Here is an 18,032-nt window from a genome sequence, read left to right on the forward strand (position 1 = left end):
CAAACTGAAATTTCCAATATTAGGGTCGGTATTCTTTTGTACAGTAAAAAATAAGGTCTTGCCACTAGTTTAAAGAAACAAACAAAACAGTTTCAGCCCAATCTGCGAGTCTCGGCCTCATCCAATTTTGCTTATAAACTCCCTTCTTACATGTAGAACACAGGGGAGCAATTTGACAATACAACATATTTTATTCAAACAACTTCCAAATAATTCACATAATGAGCATTTTACAGATTTTTTCCTAAATCATATTTTAATAAACATTTCCCCCCTCCAAATCTTACCTAATTATACAATGTACAATGAAATTAAATGCATGGTAGTAATGTTCATCCTATACAATTAAAGATACCTCTTATGAGGAGAAAGCTACACAACTGGGACTTGCTACACCCTCTGGAGGGCACTTTGAAATTTTGTAAGTGGCACATTAAAGCTGCAGATGAGTACACTGACTTGAATTTATTCATCTTGAAGAGAATACTAGGATATTCACGAGGCACAAAAAGAAACTCGTCAGTTATAGTCATCTTTGCTGTTCAACAACCTGAATTTTGGATTGTTTTGAAATATACATTTTGTTAATTGGACTTTGCTTTCTCATTTGACACCATGTTCGTAAAAATCAAGCAAGAATTGACCATGATATGCGCGTCCAAATCCTCAAACCCTAAAATGAAAAGTTGCAATTTTAATGATTCAATTGAGCATGGTACATTGCGTGCTTTATTGATTGAAAATTGAAAATTGTTGAAATTGCAACTTTTGATTTGGGGGTTTGAGGCTTTAGAGGTGCATATCTTGGTCAATTCTTGTTTGATTTTCACGAACAGGGTGTCAAATGAGAAAGCAACGTCCAATTAATAAAATGTATATTTCAAAACAATCCAAAATTATCAAGTTGTTGAACAGCAAAAGATGACCATAACTGACAAGTTTCTTTTTGTACCTGGTGTATTCCATGTCCTTATGCTCTGCATGTTGGCCGTAGGCTTCAACATCAATAGAGTTTTGAGATATGTTCTTAAGATATCAAGAGCTATTTCAAGATTCACTGAACAAATACTAGGCTTGTTTGTACTCATTTTAATGCATTTTTCATGCTGATTCCAAATTATACAATGGACAATGACATTTTTGTTCAACATTTGTAGGTTGAGTGCAAGCCTGTACATGGTGGATTTTTAAAATGAAGAAGTTCAGTGATGTATAATGTATGATGGTGCAATTCCATTTAATACAGCGTGATATGTCGGAAGAAGCAGCTTATATTGAAGTCTCAAATGAACTGGCTTAAAAAACTCAAATACAAATCCAATGTATATTAAAATCATTAATTGACTAGGACATGTCCACAAATTATAACTTTGCATAAAATGACACATTTTTATAAAGTCAACCATGAATGATCCTAGCAGGGATACTCCAAATCCGAAAAAAATTAAAACAAACACTTAATCTTTTGGCTTCAACTGCAAATGATGAATTTTTAGTTGGGACTCTGCAAGTACTGCGTTGCTACATTCACAGCATTTGGCACATGGCTGTTCATAATATCACCAAAATAATACAATACAATATCAAAATATATATAATTAAATCATGATTAAGCAATATGAGAAAACAAAATATAATTTCTGTTTTGAAGTTCTGAGGTATCCGCATCCTCATCCACACACACTCCCACATACATGAACTCCCTACCCAATATGGTGATCACACACTTGTTTTCCAGGGTTTTTTTCCAAGTTTTTTTCTTCTGAAGCAGAATGATCTCCATAATATTATACCTGAACCCAAAACATGGCATACCTAATAGGACCACACACCAGAAAACTAGAAGTACAAAGTAAATAGACCTCGGAAACTGGAGGTATGAGAATAATTATTTCAGTGCAATGCTTCCTTGGCGTGCCAACTGCTGCACGATTTGTACTTGAGTGCACCATATGCTCTTTATGCGTCCCGTCCGTGTGTGACGCAAAGCATTAACCCCGATGCCACAGATTTGATGTGGACAGACTGTAATGCCATGTGAAACATTTTTCCTTATGGATAATTCTTTTGTTTCTCCACAAGGAAAATATCTCCATTTATTGATTAGGTTGTTCCTAAACCCATAATTGGCTGCACAGGGCATAATCGATAAGACCACACTCCCCCTGCTAATTAGCGATACGACCACACTCCCTCTCACCCCACACACCCACATACACACATTGTTAATGTACTTTTTGTCTCGCCTGATAAGGCAGGAGACTATATAATCACTTTTCCGTATGTGTGTATGTAGGGGTGGGGGTGTGCGGGGGTGTGTGTGTGTGTATGTGACAAATTTGGTTAAAGTTTTGGTTAAAGTTTGCCTTCCGCCTATTTTCTCGGAGACTAGGAGTCGCACATTCCTCAAACTTGGTGGGTGGGTGCACCTTGACCCGAGACAGAACCAGTTTGTATTGGTTAGTGGTTCAAGGTCACTGAGGTCATCCAGGGGTCATCTTAGGTCAAATTAAAAAAAACTGTCGTATGGGTATGAAACCTGGTGGATACAGTCAACATTTAAAGCCAAATTTTGGAAGGTCATTTCGAGGTCACCAGAGGTCATCTGAGGTCAAATTAGTAAAAACTGTCGTATGGGCATGAAACTTGGTGGGTACAGTCAACATTTAAAGCCAAATTTTTGGAAGGTCATTTCGAGGTCACCAGAGGTCATCCGAGGTCAAATTAGTAAAAACTGTTGTATGGGCATGAAACTTGGTAGGTACAGTCAACATTTAAAGCCAAATTTTGGAAGGTCATTTTGAGGTCACCAGGGGTCATCTGAGGTCAAATTAGTAAAAATTGTCGTATGGGCATGAAACTTGGTGGGTACAGTCAACATTTAAAGCCAAATTTTTGGAGGGTCATTTCGAGGTCACCAGAGGTCATCTGAGGTCAAATTAGTCAAAACTGTCGTATGGGCATGAAACTTGGTGGGTACAGTCAACATTTAAAGCCAAATTTTTGGAAGGTCATTTCGAGGTCACCAGAGGTCAAATTAGTAATAACTGTTGTATAGGCATGAAACTTGGTGTGTACAGTCAACAATTAAAGCCAAATTTTTGGAAGATCATTTCGGGGTCACCAGGGGTCATCTGAGGTCAAATTAGTAATAACTGTCATATGGGCATGAAACTTGGTGGGTACAGTCAACATTTAAAGCCAAATTTTTGGAAGATCATTTCGGGGTCACCAGGGGTCATCCGAGGTCAAATTAGTAAAAACTGTCGTATGGGCATGAAACTTGGTGGGTACAGTCAACATTTCAAGCCACATTTTTGGAAGATCATTTCGGGGTCACCAGGGGTCATCTGAGGTCAAATTAGTAAAAACTGTCGTATGGGCATGAAACTTGGTGGGTACAGGCAACATTTAAAGCCAAATTTTGGGAGATCATTTCGGGATCACCAGGGGTCATCTGAGGTCAAATGAGTAAAAACTGTCGTATTGCCATGAAACTTTGTGGGCAACATTTAGAGCCAAATTTTTGGAAGGTCATTTTGGGTTCACCATGGGTTGTTGCAGGTTCATTTACTTCTATCAAAAGTAATCGCGAAAGCAGGCGGTTGCGAAATTCATTTACTTCTACTGAAAGTAATCGCGAAAGCATGCGGTTGCAAAAGCAGGCGAGACTCTTGGTTCGAGAACCGCCTTTTTTTACAATGAGACACCAAAACAAGCTGTAATTGGGCTATTCCATTTAAAATCCACACTACCCCTGTGGAAGATTTGGGAAAGAATCAGTCTTCCACAGAGGGAGTATGTTTTCAAATGTAATTGGTCAGGGTTAATCATTTTGAAACCCATACTCCCTCGGTATTATGGCTTTATATCTTCCACAATATTTCAAATGCAAGTTACCCAACTGTCTATTCTTTTTGAAACTCACACTCCCTCTGTGGAAGACTTTAGCTAAATCTTCCACAAGGGTAATGTGCAGTGTTCGAATTAAGCAATTTTTTGAGGTTGTCCGCCGGACAACCTCAAACAATTTTTTGGTTGTCCGCAAATATTTTTGGTTGTCCGAAATTTTAATGAACATTTTAAGCTTAAAGTTGCAAGTTTAAAAACATACACTGCCGCCAAATTCACACATGCACATCACACACTTTCCCCAAACTCACCTTGTTGCTAATCAAATATATCCAAGAAAATACAAGTTGTATGTTCATCAATTATTTATCATCAATAAATCCATGTTTGTGCCGTATTTTATGCTTAAAGGCCGTCAGAATTCATGATTGTTTTCAAGTAATCAAGATTTTAATATGTACGCAAAATTCTCCATTGAAATATACCTCATTAATATTCATGAGCTCATAGGGAAATCCCCCAAAGAGACAATGGGTGTTTTGAAACTGATCTGATCTGAATATTTTTTTATCCACATTATAATTGCCTCGTGTCTTGAAACTTATAATAATATCATCAATCACTTAGCAACGGTCAGAGGTCAGATTTTTTGCCTAGGTTTTTGCTGACAGCCAGTTTTTCTTCAGACATGATTTTACTATTGTAAGAGCTTGACAGATTCGGGAACCATGCTAGCCCTCGACCGACCGACCGTGTGTCAAAATGCCCAAACCAGCTGTTTACATTTACCGATGCACATGTCCAAGGCGGAGTCCAAGGTTGGGTATTTATAAGATACTGGCTACAAATTATGGGTGTTTTTTACTACATTGGTCATGATTTCTTCTGAAAATTTCAAGATGATAATGCAATGCATGTTATGTTATGCTTTTTCAGTAACAGGGGTGCACATTTTTATTGTTGTAACTTGTAATCCAGACTTGTAATCGAACTCAAAGGACTGAACTTCCCCCGATGCATAAACTTTTTTTTTTTTTTTCGAGGGCTCGATAAAGTAAACAGATAATGGCTGCGATTGAGTTTCGCAGCTCATGGGTTGTGGAACCACGTTTAAATTCACGTTTATTTTATTCAAAAATAGTTTCACATTTTAAATATTACCATCGGCTAAAAGATACTCGTACAAAGGTGAGTTTTGGCTACAGATTTATGGTTGTCCGGCGGACAACCGAATCAGTATTTTTGGTTGTCCGGCGACTTTTTTAGTTGTCCCGGGCGAACGGACAACCAAAATTTCGAACGCTGGTAATGTGGATTTAAAATGGAATAGCCCATTCTCAATTTACACCAAGTTTTCAGTTAAGTGTGCATTATCAGTGTTGGGAGTCAGCAGATGCTCCATATGGATCGCGACATTCACAGGATCTGGATTCAAGTCTTGACGTGGGTTGGGCAGTTGCTCAAAAAGTTTATCCCAAAATAAGAAGTTTTCGCTGTCATAATGCAGCCAGTTCCTTTGTTTCCTGTACTCGATCATGTTGTTTGGAATATCTTGGAGATCTTGATTCTGTAGCTGAATGATTAGTAACGTGTCCATACGCTCCCTCATAGAATGCATCAGGGCGTGGTTAAACTCAAACTCGGTGCAACGTTCACTGTTGATGTAGTTTTGCGTTAAAACGACAAGGATACGATGAGATGCTCTCATCGCTTCCTCTATACTCTCTACATGTGCCGAGCCAGGTAAGCCGTTGATTTCATGAATATATGTTTGGTATCTGTTTTCTTCCAATTTTGGCCGAAGTGTATGCGTCAGAAAGTCGAGATCTAAGACATCATATGATATGAAAATGTCATATCTGTAAGAATCCTCATGTTGTCCAGGAGGTCGTTCGACGGGGCGTATACCTAGATACCGATACATAAGTGTACGAATCAACTGGCGCTTCCGATATACCACAAAACTAAACGCAACTCCGATTACTATGATAGCAGTCATGCTGGATACAGCTTTAATTACCACTTGAATGTTTTCTGCTGGTTCACGTCCTGGGCAATAAAATTCTTCTTCGGATACATTTTGTAAAGGCCTGTGGACATCTTCACCAAGCACTTGATCACAGTATATCGTGTATCTCTCATCTGTTGGGTATTCGTACTTTGATTCATTTCCGAATAGGAACGTTGATAACCATTGTAAGGAACAATTGCAGTTCCATGGATTACCGTCCAACAAAATTGTCACATCGTATGGGAAATTGTTAAAGATTCCATCTGGTAAAGTAGTTAAACTGTTGTTGTGTAGATATAGTATCTCTAATTGTGAACGTACTGTTTCAAAAATATCTTTTGGTAAGGAAGTAATTTGGTTGTGTCCCAGATCGATTCTTTTCCATGTTTTAGCCATGAAAGGAGAGTTCAGCCATCCTTGTGGTATGGTTTTTAACTTGTTGTAAGTCAGGAGAATAGTTGGTTCTGTATTGGGATAAACAGTGTAGTCTTTGTCATATCTGGTGGGTGCCTGGGCAACCAGAACAAGCGGAAGTTCATGAAGATCATTCGCACCCAATTCTAAAATGGTCAACTGGTTGGCGTAAAGAAATGGGTCCGGAAGGTGCTTCAACCTGTTATAGTTAAGGTACAGTTTTTCTAGTCTTACGAGATATTTGAAACTTCCTTGTTCTATGTTTGATATTGTATTATTTCGGAGATCAAGCTCTACTAGTGAAATCAGATGTTTGAAATAAGACTTCTTGATTGTATGTAGTTTGTTGAATCGGAGATCTAGCCTAGTAAGATTACGAAGACCTGCAAAGCCTTCATCTTCAATTTCTGATATGTTATTTGCATACAGGTCTAGAGTCTTTAAGTCCACCAACTCTATAAATGAATAGGCAGGAATGCGATTCAGTTTGTTATCCTGCAACTCTAAACCACTAGATCCAGCGTAAATATCTGTTGGAATATTGGTTATATTTCTCCAATCACAGTCGGTTACAAATTCAGATGTTCCTAGCAGCGTAGCAATGACATGATTTGTGAGTTCCCAACAGGAACAGTTTATGGGACAGTGGCTAGGGTATTTGTAATCACAGTAAAAGTCATTGAATGAAATCACTGGCCATTGCCAATTGGGGATAGGACCATGTGTTTTATTACAAACTAAAGAGGATTGGTCCAGAAATCGTTGATTGGCAAAGTTGTGACTATATGGCCAATTGATTAGGTCTTTGTCAAATTGACCTGTAAGAAGGTTTCCCATATAGCAGTCACAATCCAGTGGATTCCCTGACATGCTGACGTTAACCACATAACCTGTCTGCGCATTGAAATGAAAAGTTTGGAAGTTGGACAGTAGATTGTTTGCGAGGTTGAGGCTCTGTAGCTTTTCAACACCATCGAATGTGTTCTCAGGTATTGATATGAGTCGATTATTGCTCAGATTGACAGTTTCAAGTTGTTTAAGCCCTTGGAAAAGTGCTTCCTCAATTTGTTGAAGTAAGTTGAATGACAAGTCTACTATGCGGATATGTGGACACCAGCTAAAGGTATAGTATTCGGTGGTAGCAGTTATGGCGTACATCAGATTATGGGAGAGGTTTAGTTCTTCGATAGCTGCTAGTTCTTCAAAAAATTCCACGGAAAGGTGGGAGATTTGATTGCAAGACAAGTCGAGAACTCGAACAGTTGGTGATCCTGTAAAATTGAGAAACGCATCTGTGATTGCGTTGTGTGATAAAGTGATGAAGCTAAGAGATGGAAGGTACTCAAAGAAGGCAGAGGAAATGTCAGATATGTTATTATAAGCAAGTGAGATTGTTTCTATCGCGACTAACCCGATATCATGTAGAGATGTTTTGGCAAGGTCTGACAAGTTGTTGTTCTCTAAGTTGAGCTCTTTGATTCCATGTACGAATGGGAATGGTGACAAGTCTAGAGTTTTCAAATCATTTCCGCTGAGGTCGAGGTGGGTGATGTTATACGAAGAACACCCATATGCCATAGAAGGATTTGGAATGGAAGTTGAAATGGGCAAAGCTGTGGACATCAGAGTTGAAGATGGAGACATTCTACCTGTTGTTGGGGAAGACTTGGTTGACAATATAGAAGACTGCTGACCTTCAGATGACCATATTGTTAGTGGTGACATCGCTGTTGAGCTAGTAGGTTGTTTTTGGGATACTTCGTCTGGTTTAGTTGTCACTGGGGTTTCAGATGTTGGAGACATGTTAAAAGGATTTGTAGCTGTATGTGACTTAGTTGTAGTTGTCTCCCATGCAGCTGTGGTCCTGTCAGTGTTTGTCATTGGAGTGCTTGTACTTGCATTGCGAATCCAAGAATCTAGCCCAATATTATTGGCAAGATCAATGCTTTCTAAGACACACAGGTAGTTGAATATGAAAGGGTCAAAGCCAGATAGGATGCCATCGGAAATCTGCAGAGTTTTCAGTTTGGTGAAAGGACTGAGCTGAGAGGATGTGATTGCCTTTGTCGTAGTCACATTACAAGATGCAAAGCTCAATGTTTCCAGAATAGAAGGGTTGTAAAGCTGTTTGAGGAATTCTTGAAATTGTAGGGATTTTATTTGTGTACCACAGTCGATAAACAGGTGCTTCACTGGTGGAAGAGGTATTGAAGAATTTGATGAGAGGAATGTTGCGTTACAGTCTATTGTATCAAATACAATCAGCGTCATTGTTGTGGTGTCATCTGTGGTAGTACAGTTGCATCCTGGAAGACATGTGTCTTCATACATGGGTGCTGAAGAACAGACTGGGGCCAATAGGATTGCTGCTAAGATGAACAAATCCATGGTAGTCTACTGAGTCAGTGGATCTTGTTACAGTGCAAGGTTTCTGTTGTGATTTGATATGGAATTTGATGTAGTTTCTGAAATAAAGAATGCATAATGCTGATTAATTATAGGCATTTATGTTATTACAGTTCAGGGTACATTATTATATTGCTGTTATGAACATACCCTTACACACCCATTTTCAGCCTTCCACATATAAAATCAACTAAAGTTTAACTTTATTATTATGTTCAAATGATAATGAAGAGTCTGCAATTTTTTAAAATTTTGTACACACATTTAATGCTGTAGATTGTTTTTTTTTTTTTTTTCAATTGTAGGTTTTTTGTTTTTTTAATTAAGTTAAATAAAAAAAAAAATAAGAAAAAAAGTCTAGGGTCAGGCCTATTTTTAGGGTCAGTAGGTTTATTCTCTGACTATTGACCTACTTTCTCACATGCCGCAGTGTTGAGAAAATATTCGTGCCGGTTATACCCCAAAAACCCACAGAGGTGATAGTTTACGGCGAGTTTTGTAATTATTACTTGATTTTTATATGTAAGTAATACGATAAAGTCGTCATAGGCAGTAATGTGTTTGTATTAAAAGAAATAACAAAAATAATTATTTAAGTAATAGAAATACTATTTGGAAATTGCAGCAAGATTTGCAGATGTTTTTATTTGAACAGTACCAGTTCACCAGTTTTGCTAGTTTAGCCATGTTGTCTCACCAGAGAAGATGAGCAGAAATCTTTCTATCTGATGATAAAAAAAAAACTCTAGGTATGATGATTACGAAAATGTTTTAAATAACTATTATCTGCAAAAGTTTTATAACAATGTTTTATATAAAATGTTAACATAAAACGTCTTCTGTTATGATGTGAAGGGTTAATATAAAAACAGGAAAAATCTGTTCCAACTGACCAGCAGAGAACAAAGGATAAGCAATAGATAAGATTAAAATCAAGGAAAAAATGACACAACCTCCAATGGGGGAATAACAAACGTATAAAGTTAAAAACTCTTTTAACTTTGTTTATACGCTTTGTGTTATTCCCCATTGGAAATCGATGTTGTGTTATATTTTCCCTGTTTTTAATTGTGAACTTGACTTACTCATTCTTTCATTTCTCTTGACAATTTTTCATTTGCCCGCCCTATTCCTTTTAAAGGAATTTTTATTTAGGCCTAATTAAACATACCCTCACACACCCACTTCCAACACCCATATAAATAGGCTTTAGAGAAAAAATGCAATTTTTTGACCAAAAATGCGAGATGGCAAAGTTCTGCAAAATGTGAGAAAAAGCGAGATTTATGCCCAAAAATTGGCGAAAATCAAAATAATAATAATAATAATTGAGTAAAACAAAACTGCCCTCTATTGACTCAATTTAACCATTGCATTGCATGAGCAGACCTGATGCCAGAAGGGCCAAAAATACACAAATATTTTCTCTTAAATCTGCTTTAACATGGTTATTGTGTAGTAATGAAGAATATCACTTGTAATGTTGTTTGGATGTGCCAGTAAATGGATCGTTTTTGCAAACTCAGGCTGGAAAATCGGGTGAAACTTTAAGCTCTGTCAAAATCTGCATATATATATGACCCAGAAACCATTTTTCTTGGTAGAAATGAATCTTTTAAAAGCGAGAAAAGCACTAAAAAGCGAGATTCATGGCGAGAAATGGGAGATTACATTTTCTCTTTAAGCATACATAATATAAATCAACTAAAGTTAAAACTTCTATTTTTTACTATAGATTAGATGTTTAAATTAACTTAGACACACAATTTCAATTTATTATTTGAAAAGGTGATGCAAAAGCCTTTTGATATTGCTGCACTTGAACGTAACAGAATTTTTAGCTAGAGAATTACAATTTAAAGCATATCAAAATCTTTTCAATTTTGGCAATTGTTCAAAGTAAGTTTTGCAATGTTGCGCATTTAGTTGTGGTTTTAAATGGGTCACTGAACCACATATATATCCATTGTCAAGTTAAAATTTAATGGTGAAATTAAACAGTGACATTGAGAAATTAGTTCCTGTAGAAATGGTAAACCAAGCTTTAAAAGGTATTTTTAAATTTTTAAATTGATCGAAAAGAATCACTGCTTCTTACATTTGGTAGTAAAAACCCAAAAACATTAGTCGAGCCTCTTCCAATAGGGGATCGCGGGACTTGCTGGAAATATATTTTTATGCCTCCACCGCGAGGCATACTGTTTTTGCAATGTCCGTCCCTCCGTCCGGAGGCTGTATCTCGGGCATGGATGGGCGGATTGACTTCAAATTTTCAGGATAGGTGGGTCATGGTCAAAAACTCTGGCTACTTTTTTTTTTTGGGTGGGGTTCAAGGTCATATACTGCGGTCAAAGGTCATTTGAGGTCAAATTACTAAAAACTGTTGTATGGGCATGAAACTTGGTGGGTACAATCAACATTTAGAGCAAAATTTTTGGGGTCACCCAGAGGTCATCTGAGGTCAAATGACTAAAAATGGATTTGTACACATTTAAATCGCCCCATGGTGGAGGCATCCCATTCGACGCCTTGCGTCGAAAACCACAACGTTTCTAGTTTAAATATGTCTCTGTGCATTGAAGTTTCTTTTCGTGTTGTTTCATATACAATATTTATAAATGCACTTGTATGGTAATTTTGTTGTTGAATAATAGGCACTCAAGCTTAGATAGCAATTTAGGATGATTTGTGTGTTTTAATTTTAATTTTATGTATTCATTGTGGATTCTTCAATGAAAAAAAAAATACGATGACAAGAGCATACATCAATCTTCTTTTTAAAATCTTGAACAATACAGTTTAAAACAGTTAAAACTTTGGTTAAGCAACTTGAAGACATAAATACTTAAAATAACACTTCAAAGGTGCCGTGCTCATACAGGCAACAAGGTCAAATTTGTGTTATATTGCAAATTTCAAAAAAAATCCAAATTATTTGATATCAGGAGGACATTCGTCACATTCAGAATGCAATTTGGTGTATCTGATGTGCTCTCAGGACTAATGTTAATTCAATGCATTGAAATCGAATTGAATTGAAATGAATTTTGGGCGATTTTCATTTCAATGCATTGGATTTGAATTGGAATCGAAATGAATGCTAAGAATTGAATTGAAATTGATTAGCTGTTAATTTCACTGCATTGGATTGGAATTGAAATGAAATGATTTTGAAATTGAAAAATTGAATTGGAATCAAATTGAATCAATTCTAAAGCAAGGTGGATTGAATTGCAATTAAATAGCAAGACTCCAAGTGTAGAAAGAATTGAATTTGAATAGAATTGAAATCAATTTTCTGGAGTGAAATAACAATACTCAGGACCCACAAAAATATTGTGCAAATGTTGCTACCTGAAGACATTTTGGTTTTTTACAAAAACAAATTGACAATTTCTCTTGTTTTAAAGTTTGTTACAGTACAGACTGATTGGTTGCTACATACAATGTACCTTTTATCGTCTTCTCTGAGAAATACAGCCATTTATGAAATTTTCATTCCAAGATTTTTTTTTCCAAGATTGTAATACTACTGTCTGTTCAATTAGCTTAGATTCTTGAATTTTCAAGATATTTGAAAAAATAAAAAATTGTGGTCAAAGTCATCAAAGAAAAGTGTTAGCACAGGCTTAGACCTAATGTGATTTATACTTTTCAAATTCTAAAGTTCAATTTAAAACCCCATTTCTTTTCAATTTTGGTCTTTTCCCATGATATTTTTTATAAAAAGCCGTAGAACGTCGGGTACCATAAACTTTTTTTGAATCAATCCATTTAGAGCAATGGGGACGAATGTCACAATATGCGCAGAGATAATATTTATTCGACCATCCACATCAGGAAGTATTGTCCAGCAAAATATTTGCCAGTATGCCTAATTTGTGTTGAAACCCTACTGTTGAAACATACGTTATTATTTATGAACTAAAGTAGGCCCAGCTTATATAAATACATTCCTTGCGTATTTATTTATTTATTTATTTATTTATTTATTTATTTATTTATTTATTTATTTATTTATTTATTTATTTATTTATTTATTTATTTATTTATTTATTTATAATTTATTTATCGTGCGAATGGGTCTGAGAATGGGTCTGAGAAGGTGTAGGCCTATAGGCCTATTATAAAACTACACATTTATTTTCAATTTGTTATTTCGTTTTGTTTGTTGAATACAAACTGAAAAAACTGTAAAATAAAAGAACTGTTGTACATGAAAATATTATTTAAACAATCAGGTTACAGAAAACAATTCTTGTAAAGTCAGTGTATCTGAAAATGTCAAGTGAATGCTGATATCCTTGGGAAGGAATGGTGGTATTAAACAAAACTCAATTTACATTGTAAACCAGTTGAAATAAGACCAAAATCCTTTTTTTTTTTTTTTTTTTTTTTTTTTTTGAACAAGTTCATTAGGAATGTAGGATTCAACTGTAAATTTTGTTCATTTTGAACAATTCCTAAGTAAAAACGAAGTGTTTAACTCACATTTTAGTGACGTTTCACCACTACACTAGTCAGGGGCGGATTTAGGGGGGGGGCGCAGCCGGCGCGCGCCCCCTCTATTTTTTGACTAGCGAAGGGCGCCGGTAACTTAAAAATACAAAATTGTAAGAAATTTAAAAAAGGAACAAATTCGCCATGAACAGCAAACAATGGGCCAAAACCGTTGAGTTTTCGAGGGGGTAACCCCCTTTAACACATTTTTTTCGTCGTCGACCAAAAGGCGCCCCCTTTATCAAAAAATTCCTGGATCCGACCCTGCTAGTGGCTTCATCAGACTGGCAACTCATCACATCTGACTGTTTCCTTTTATGGGTAACAGTAGGCACCGTTGAGGGCGTGATGAGTTGGTCAAAGATGTTGTTGAGTGCATGTCCTGTTACCCATAAAAGGAAACAGTCAGATGTGATGAGTTGCCAGTCTGATGAAGCCACTAGTGTAGTGGTGAAACGTCACTAAAACGTGAGTTAAAAACTTCGTTTTTACTTAGGAATTGTTCAAAATGAACAAAATTGACAGAAGAACGAAATCCATAATTTTAATGTCATTGTTTAGGAAAAAATAATGCTCAGAATAATGTTATGCATAAAACGTAATTGCGCCATATAATTTTGTGTAACAAAAATCGGTGGACCATCATCACCTATAGAACCTATTCAATAACCGGAACGGTATAACAATTGAAATGGCAGGACAGATTGGTGGACAGATTGTTTTGCTAAATTGGATAGGGTCTATGCCCTAAGTTGAGAATGGACCGAACCACTCGATTTGTAAAAAGGTCGCGAACCCTTTCGGTGGACCCAAGTAATTGCCTAAAATGAGGCAAAATTGAAAAGAAATGGGGTTTTAAATTGAACTTTGGAATTTGAAAAGTATAAATCACGTTAGGTCTAAGGCTGTGCTAACACTTTTCTTTGATGACTTTGGCCACACGATTTTATTTTTTCAAATATCTTAAAAATTCAAGAATCTAAGCTAATTGAACAGACAGTAGGACTTTTATCACTCAATCAAGCAACAAGCAGCATTATATCCTTATTAAACACTAAGTGTCATATAATTTGTAGTGTTATTTGTTGTCACATTTTGGCAGTATACTAATATAGCTCAACTAAACCAAAGTGGGTTATTTCCTTTTACAATGTGTTGTATTTAAATGATTTTAAAATATAAATGAAATAAACTTGTTTCCACCTTACCTTTATTTTGGAGCTCAATGTTGCCATTCAAGGTACCGCTACATAGTAACAAGCTAGAACCATGCAGTCAGGTGCATGTGCACACTGTGGTATACACAAAGTCAGGTGTGCACACTGTGGTATACACAGTCGATATGCCTGAATAAGGATGTTGGGAATGGGACTATTTGGATTTACCTTGATGTTACAGTAGAATGAATAATCCAAATAAACAATAATTATAACTAGGGAAATTTCCAGATGACATCATAATACTAAGTTTAGATTTTGTTGATTTTATGTGCAAAACATGGCATGTCCAAAGGCTGCCTTGTGCAGTGGCATAGATTTCTTCTTGATTTTTTTTTTGGAGGGGGGGGGGTTGAAATAATGTCATGAAGTATAGCAAATTCAGCACATTTTGGCGACAGAATAAGTTAATCACAAAATGCATGTGAAAAATTATCATGCCATATTAAGGGGTACTACACCCCTGGCCAATTTTGTGCCTATTTTTGCATTTTTCTCAAAAAGTAAAGCGCATTGCTGACAAGTAAGATATGTATATTATAGGGGCAAGGACTACAACTACTGCACTGAAAATTCAGGAACTCAAGGCAAGTAGTTATTGATTTATTGATCAAATATTGGTTTTCCCTCATTTTTGACTACATGTATAACTCCACAACTGTTGTCTGTGCTGAAATAAAATTTCCAGTGCAGTAGTTGTAGTCCTTGCCCCTATAATATACATATCTTACTTGTCATCAATGCTCTATAATTTTGAGAAAAATGCAAAAATAGGCACAAAATTAGGCAGGGGTGTAGTACCCCCTTAAAGCTAAAATGTGACCGTCCACGGCGAATGAGCCGTAAATTCCTCCCCCGGTCAATTTTGTTTTATTTCGTGTTTAAAAAATAAACATCATAAACTTAAAAATGGTATATCATTTGACTTCAAACGATATCCAGAAGCGGAGTTATGGTTAGTTAAACTTTGCTCCTTCAACAAAATTATAGCTTTTTTCGTTTCTATGTGTGTCTCTTTTTCCACATTGCTGGCAATAAATATCAAACAGTCATAATTGGCGGTCATTTCAAATCATCCCCAAATCAACGAGATTTAAGAAGGTTCTCTCTTTGTTAATTGTTGGTTATGCATACCTATACAAAATACAATGCCTGGTAACCCACCACTTGAAAAGGCTTTAGCAAAAGCAAACAAAGACCAGAGCTATTAAAAGTTCTATAGCCATCTAAGGTAGAAGCTTATAATCCACTTCAATAATAGGATTATTGATTGGTGTTGTGACTATCAAAATAAGACAGATGTCGCGCCAGCTTAAGTGACCGATGAATACGACCTTCGTACACATTTTACACCATAACTCAGAATACAATTTAGGGAATTTACGGCTCGTTTGTGCTGCCGGGTCACAAATGGTGAAATCTGGTGCAAAAGTGGAACACATTTGGGCAGTGAGGCCAACTATGAGGTTTATCTGTTCACCCACACACAGGCATCAGCATTGGGGGGGTGATTGTATGGACCAACCCCCCTTATCAAAATATTGGGGGGATTCATTCCCCCATCTCACAGGATCCTAGATGGCCTTGTGTATTTTTTTCAATTTGTTATTTATTATTTTTTATTGTGTTGAAGCATTGAGATACTTCAGTAAAAGGGAGAGGCACTATATCACGATAAATATGATATCAAAAGCTCATGTCCATTCAAAAATGAAATGTGCAATCCACAATAGGTAAAATAACACTTCCAATAACAATATTGATAAACAAATTAACCGAGGGCAGCAATTGTATATCTCATTTTGTGCTATAACTCGTCATTTGTTGATTTCTAAAGAGATCCGGAATCAATCTTTTTGTTATAATAAAGGTCTAGACAAGATAGCAAAGACCTTTTTTCCCAAAGATATCCAGGTCAAATTTTGGAACAAACAAACAGAAATTTGTTCCAGGATATGGACAGAGACAAACAGGCTCAAAATTCCAAGGGGTGTCTAATGGACAATTTGGGGTACCAGTAAGGTGTATTTTGTGGATGGCAGCACGCATATGATTACCAATATACAGGGTATCATAATATAAATGCAACCCAACTTTGACTCCTTTTTTCTCAAGTTTATTTAGTGTATCATCGGAATATTTACATATTCTTAAATTCATTGTCTTTGAAAAGTTTTGCCAAAAATTTGGTGAAAGTTACATCTTGGGTCATTTAGATATGATAATTTATGCAAAATGAGCAAAAATGAAACTTTATAACTTTTATAAAGGATATTAGATATATAATACATTAGGGCTAGCAGATGTCAGTGCCAAATATTATGCTGACATCTTTTATTAGTTACGTTTCAGAGGCTAATTTCAAATGTATTATTCTTTACCAGAGGTGTGTAGCCCTTATAGTATTGAGGCATCACCCATGGCGCTTAACAAAGTCATTTTGAGTGGGCGTTTATATACAGTTGCATACATAAAAAATGGCTCAAAATATTGACTTTATTATGTAGGCTACATTGTAGACTTTTCCGTGTTTGATATGTAGTAGGATCCTGCACATAATGATATGTACCGGTATTTATGATCATTATGTTGGATCCTGCACATAATGATGGAAGATCATGTGTAGTAATGTAAAAGTTGCTTGGTGGGTGCTTATAGCGGCATAGGTGGTAAATGGAACAAATACGGTAGTTCAACCTACAGAAAAGTGCATTGGTGCCTTTTTATAACCATTGGTAATACAACTTGTTATCGAACTAAACTCATCAAAAATCAGTTGAGGTTACACAATCATATCTGTTCCTTTTATTGTGAACAAACAAAAAATAATGAATTTTATGCCAAAGGGAAATATGGGCTATTGAGTCAACTTGTTTTTCTGCAGGCAACCTCGTTTTCTGTCGTCTGGTGTCATGCTATATCATTCATGCGTATCTATTTGCCTAATTCAGATTGCAGACTATTATATGATTTCATCTTGTTGCCATGGTAATGAAAGAAGAGAACAAAATGCAGGGTATGGAGTATCTGAAATGTATGTCAAGTATTGTTGAATATATACAGATTGAATTTAATTTATTGCGGAAAATCTAGACGGAACTAAAGAAAGACTAAAAAAGCTTTTTAATTTGATGTTGTGATGCATTTTCCTTGGTAATGAATGTAATTATTTAATTACTATTAACAATATATCCATTGTAAGAAATATTACAGTTGGAGGTTTTCAAAATATAGGCTATGGAGTGCTTTTCTCTTTGTTTGCAATTGAGTGCATTTCAGTATTGAAGATATACATTTTTTTTCCAAAAACACCTACAATTTTTAGGTCTTTTGGAGAAAAAAATGTGTGTCTTCAATACAAAAGGTCAAAATTTTCAAATGATGGATGGCTTTTCCTCCCAGCTACATACACTTAAAAGTACATATCATTAGATTTATAAAGTTTACGTCAATAAAAAATATCAATTTTTAATTATTTGACATAAAATTTGTATTACATTGCAGATTTCAAAAAATCAAAATTATTTGATATCAGTAGGCAATTCCTTGTATTCAAAATGTGATTCATTTAATATGTGCTCTCATGTCCCACATAAATACTGTGCAAATGTTGCTATCCCATTGCATAAATG

The 18,032-nt window shown here is 35.9% G+C and overlaps 2 protein-coding genes across 2 annotated transcripts in view; one reads left to right on the forward strand and one right to left on the reverse strand.

Annotated features, from left to right (window-relative positions):
• Window positions 1-18,032, forward strand: part of LOC140135851 (NADH dehydrogenase [ubiquinone] flavoprotein 2, mitochondrial-like) — a 70,661-nt gene that overhangs the window by 14,822 nt on the left and 37,807 nt on the right. The gene's annotated exons all lie outside the window — the stretch shown is intronic.
• Window positions 5,163-14,505, reverse strand: LOC140135849 (uncharacterized). The gene is made up of 2 exons (XM_072157489.1): window positions 14,392-14,505; window positions 5,163-8,742 (listed from the first exon to the last, which is right to left on the reverse strand). Exon 2 carries the CDS (start codon window positions 8,663-8,665, stop codon window positions 5,195-5,197), a length of 3,471 nt encoding a protein of 1,156 aa, XP_072013590.1. The 5' UTR covers window positions 8,666-8,742; window positions 14,392-14,505; the 3' UTR covers window positions 5,163-5,194.

The sequence above is a fragment of the Amphiura filiformis genome, chromosome 16, assembly GCF_039555335.1.
Source record: "Amphiura filiformis chromosome 16, Afil_fr2py, whole genome shotgun sequence".
Lineage (NCBI taxonomy): Eukaryota > Metazoa > Echinodermata > Ophiuroidea > Amphilepidida > Amphiuridae > Amphiura > Amphiura filiformis.